The sequence below is a fragment of the Cephus cinctus genome, unplaced genomic scaffold (genome assembly GCF_000341935.2).
Source record: "Cephus cinctus unplaced genomic scaffold, Ccin1 Ccin1_scaffold0173, whole genome shotgun sequence".
In the NCBI taxonomy this organism is placed as follows: Eukaryota; Metazoa; Arthropoda; class Insecta; order Hymenoptera; family Cephidae; genus Cephus; species Cephus cinctus.
The window spans coordinates 11,637-15,728 of NW_014332897.1; the positions used below are offsets into that span (position 1 = coordinate 11,637).

General features: G+C 52.6%; 1 protein-coding gene across 2 annotated transcripts in view; it reads right to left on the reverse strand.

Moving 5' to 3' along the window:
• The window catches only part of LOC107264568 (cadherin-87A), a 36,341-nt gene that overhangs the window by 8,616 nt on the left and 23,633 nt on the right, over positions 1 to 4,092 (reverse strand). The window contains exons 3-4 of one of the 2 annotated variants that reach the window (XM_025081818.1): positions 2,400 to 2,491; positions 585 to 842 (exon numbers count right to left, since the gene is read on the reverse strand). In XM_025081818.1, the coding sequence (XP_024937586.1) occupies positions 585 to 842; positions 2,400 to 2,491 (350 nt within the window). Of the gene's footprint in view, positions 1 to 584; positions 843 to 2,273; positions 2,492 to 4,092 lie in introns of both variants that reach the window. The other variant, XM_015732971.2, reaches the window with a different exon arrangement.

The following is a 4,092-nucleotide window of genomic DNA, read 5'->3' on the forward strand; positions in this document are numbered from 1 at the left end:
GGGGGGGTGGGTGTCTAGAAGTTCCCGTAGGAAATTTGAGGTCGCGAGAGACCAGCAGACGCTACTGGAGCATTAGTTACGTTTAATGACCGAGGATCGCGTTCGGTCCACGCGCGCACTGTATAACAAAAAGCATTAAAGTTCGCCAGCGTAAAGCTGGAAGGCCATTAGTTAAAAGGTTTTACAGTTTTATTGGCCGCTTTACGGGTCTGCTGGAATTTATCGGTTTGGCAATAATACAGGAATGAGAATGTAGTGACGCGCGCGCGCTCGCGTCGTCACGTGACTTCCTCCTGTATACACCCTTCGTATACGTATGAATATACAGGCGCTCATTTCCGCTCCTGTAATCTCCACGTGTAGGTACTACACGTCCGGTGCATCCTCTTTTGCATCCCGCATGTCCCCTATGCACCCCCGTAGCTATATGCGGCTACTATCTGCTCTCTGCTCTGCATACAGTGTAGAGGAGTGTTTATGTTCACACGTGAGTGTGCCTTCGTCCCGTTTATCCCGTTCATCCCGTTTATCCCGTTTATCCCGTAGGACCAAACCGCGACGAGCGCCCGGCCAAATTGACTCACCTGCGGCTGCGGTATACAGGAGAGCTCGATATTTTCGCCGAGCAGGTCAGGATCCGTGACTTTAATGCCGGGCAGTATCGTTGACCCAGGTGGTGTGTCTTCGGCAGCCACCGCTTCGTACGGCGCCCCCATGAAGCGTGGGGCGTTGTCATTTTCGTCCAGGACGATGACGTTCGCGTCCACCCCAACGATGTTCGGCTGCTGACCCTCCGGCACCTGATCCTCGAGAGTGACGCGAAAGCGTATGGTGTCGCTCTCCTGAAACATGGAGGACGAGGAACCGTGAGATAGCTGGCGCTCGGGAGATTTCCTGCTCTTTTAGGAAATCAGAGCCCGGGCGGTTTCCCGGGTAGAACGGAGGAGAGCCAGGCCGTAATGTCATTATCCAGAGAGATGAAGGAGCAATAAGAGAAATTCACTGGAGTAATTGCACTGGAAAATAGTTTATACACTTGATTTCTCACGCTGCTACTGGACAATGGTATACTGGTAGAGATTCGCTGGAAGGATTTGTAATTGTGGCACGAACCGGTGCCACTGCCAAGGACTCATCCTAGCAACCGGGATCTCGAGAGATCCTGGAGCTTCTTGCTTCTCTCAAGGAGCGCCGGGAGGTCTGAGCGAGGCTCCCCGATGCGAGTGGAACTAATGGGTCGGAGGGAGATGGAGATACGAGAAGAAGCTGCCGCGCAGACGGGGGCGTCGAAGCTCTAGAATTTATTGCGAGCCTCCTGGAATTTGATTAAAGGGAGTATCGCTAAGAGCCGAAGGGACGATATGCTTCCTGGTTGATCCTTTGTATGAAAGAGGCATTCGCCCTCTTTCGCGTTTAGTCCTTTGGAATTTACGAAGAGGGTGCTGCCTCGTGATAAGCTCCCAGAGGTCAGAGAGCTGATCCGGCTGATCGAGGTCCTTTTGGCTCCTGATGCTGACGCCTGGACTCGACAGGATCGACTGTTCTGGATAATGCGTCAATTACTCGAAACGGCAAGAAACAACTGTATGTATAGAATGAGTTTGAGGGAGAAAAGAAAACTTTTGCCAGATTTCCTGAAAATTTAAGTACCTTCGACTCTGCCTCCCTCCCCTCCTGGTTCCTTAGCGCCGCCGCTCGCGAGGGAACTAAATTGAGTTTGGTGACGCCCACGCGAAAGGGCTGAAGTTCTGCGGAACCGAAAAGAAGTTTTGCGCGAGAGAGAGAGAAGTAAGCGGAACGAGAGGGAGTCTCTGAAGGAGCCGAAGCAATTTCACTGAAAAAGAAATCCCTTTCAGGTCCATCCTCGGAATTCACCCTGGCACCAGTCACGTGTGCTGCCACACACAGAGACAGCTCCTCCTCCTGGCCTCCAGCACGTATCGCAGCGAACCGTAAGGGGCGATCATGGCGAAAGGAGAGCGCTTCCTCCGTTTACCAGATAATTCCCCGTACTCTTCGACTTCCTGTCGCGCCCAGCCGGCGTCCCTGCAAAGAGGAACACAATGCCGAGAGTCGTCGCAGCCTCGCAGCCGGCCGCACAAAGGGACGCGAGCACGTTTCACTCGCACATCCTGCCATTCCGCTTCTTCCTTAGGAGCAGGAATGGGAGTAGCACGTTGTTCCGAGGTATGAGGTCCAAGGTACTACAGCAGGTCCCTATGAATAGGATGAAAGGAGTAGCCGTGAGGAACGGGGCTCGGGACGGGACGTACCTCTCTGTCCAAGGGCTTTGCCAGGGTAATGACACCTGTATGTGGATCGACGACGAATTTGTCCGTCAGCTGGATCCCATATTTCACCGGGGAGCCCTCGGGGTCGTGACCTTTCAGAGTGAATACTTTTGAACCGACGGTCGTTGCTTCTGACAAAGGCAGACCACTGGGGTAACCTGCAGAGTCCAGGACGGGCGGCTCGTTCACGTTGTTACTCGCTGAAACAAAAAGGATTCGATTAACTCAAAAGCGCCTAGGGGGTAAGACTACGGGAGGATCTCCAGATCCTTATAGGAGCGAAGGAGGATGCTGGAGGGAATGAGACGGGCGATGAGGTAGGTAAGGGTGGATCCGAGAGAGGCATCAAGCTCTCAAGTATTATCGCTAATCGCATCCAAGTCGGCGATCCATCCATGAAAGCACTGGAAAGTCCTTAAGGGTGTATCTAAGGGTAGCCCGTGGCCGTAAAAAGCGAACTTGGATTCGCGAAGAAGACCGAAGGGTTCGAAGGACTTTTGGAGGCGGAAGGCACTTGGCCCAGCGAAAATGAGTAAGATAAGGGAAAATCATGCTGATCCAGTTCATAGAGTCTTCAGCGTCTTCGGGGTCAATCTTCAAGCTCATCAGTCGCTACCTAGTCTCTCCGCTTCGTTTTACTTTCTTGCCTTTTGCCCGTTCCTCGATAAAGCTTCGTCTCTTCTCCGTTTGGTCGTTCGCGCTGTAAGGTTGGTATCGGATGAGCTTGCAACTGGTACAGCGCGGAATGGCCGACTGGCATGATAAAAGCTTAAGGACCCAATTGTCTCGGAGAATGAGCTACTTTCACGTGAAAGGCAGCATTTTTGAAGAAGACAAATTTGGCTGGCTCCTACGTGCCGGTGACACGTTGTTTAACGTCAAGGAGGTTAAGTAGTCCCAGGATGCAGCGGGACGGGCCTCCTCGTGGCGCGTCTCTTTGGAATTCGTTCAATTCGAGCAAAGAGCTACGTCCGCGCCATCTGGCGTAATAAGAAGTAATACGCGGGAGCTTTCAGGAGAATTACATTAACAAGTCTAAAATAATTCTCCAGAGGAAACTGGGTAACAAGGAGTCGCGAGATCTTCCCCAGCCACTCGAGGATATATTCTATAGGCACTTCGTTTTCTTTATTTTTTTTATCTCTTCAAGCTTCTCGCGAATCCCTCGTCACCAGGCACTCGTCAGGGCTTCCCACCTTAAGGAGCTCTTCATCCTCGCCAGAATTTATCCCCAGACCACCGGGCGTGCCGCGATCTCCATTTTAAAGTCGACTTTCCCCGAGCCGTGAAAACTCCGGCCAGATAACTCTCTCGGCTCATCTGCCAGGAAGTGCGGGTATCCTGGTGAATGAATAATGTCGAGAAACAAAGTGGCTGGGAATTCGGGAGAACGAGGTTAATTCGCGAGTGGCAACTCTCGCTCGGGTCCCAAGGGGGGAGAGAGAGAGAGAGAGAGAGAGAGAGAGAGAGAGAGAGAGAGGGGAAAGCAAACGGTGCCAGGAGGAACCGGCACGACGAAACTCCGCGATCCTTAGAATTAGGAAAAGTCGAAGCTTAATGGGAATCCTTGGAGCGCATTTGCATGTCGCGCGATGCTCGAGCGTCGCTCGGGGACGAAGACGTCTCGATGTAAAAGGAGAAATATAAAAGGCACGTGGCACTTGGGTAACTAAGGGGGGTAGCTGTAGGGGTAGCCGAGCTGCCAGGCTGATCGGCCAACCTGGCAGGATGCAAACACCCCCGAGGGTGCCGTTCGGTGGAATTAATCGGACCGCTCTCCGAAAAGAAAGTTCGTTCCGTG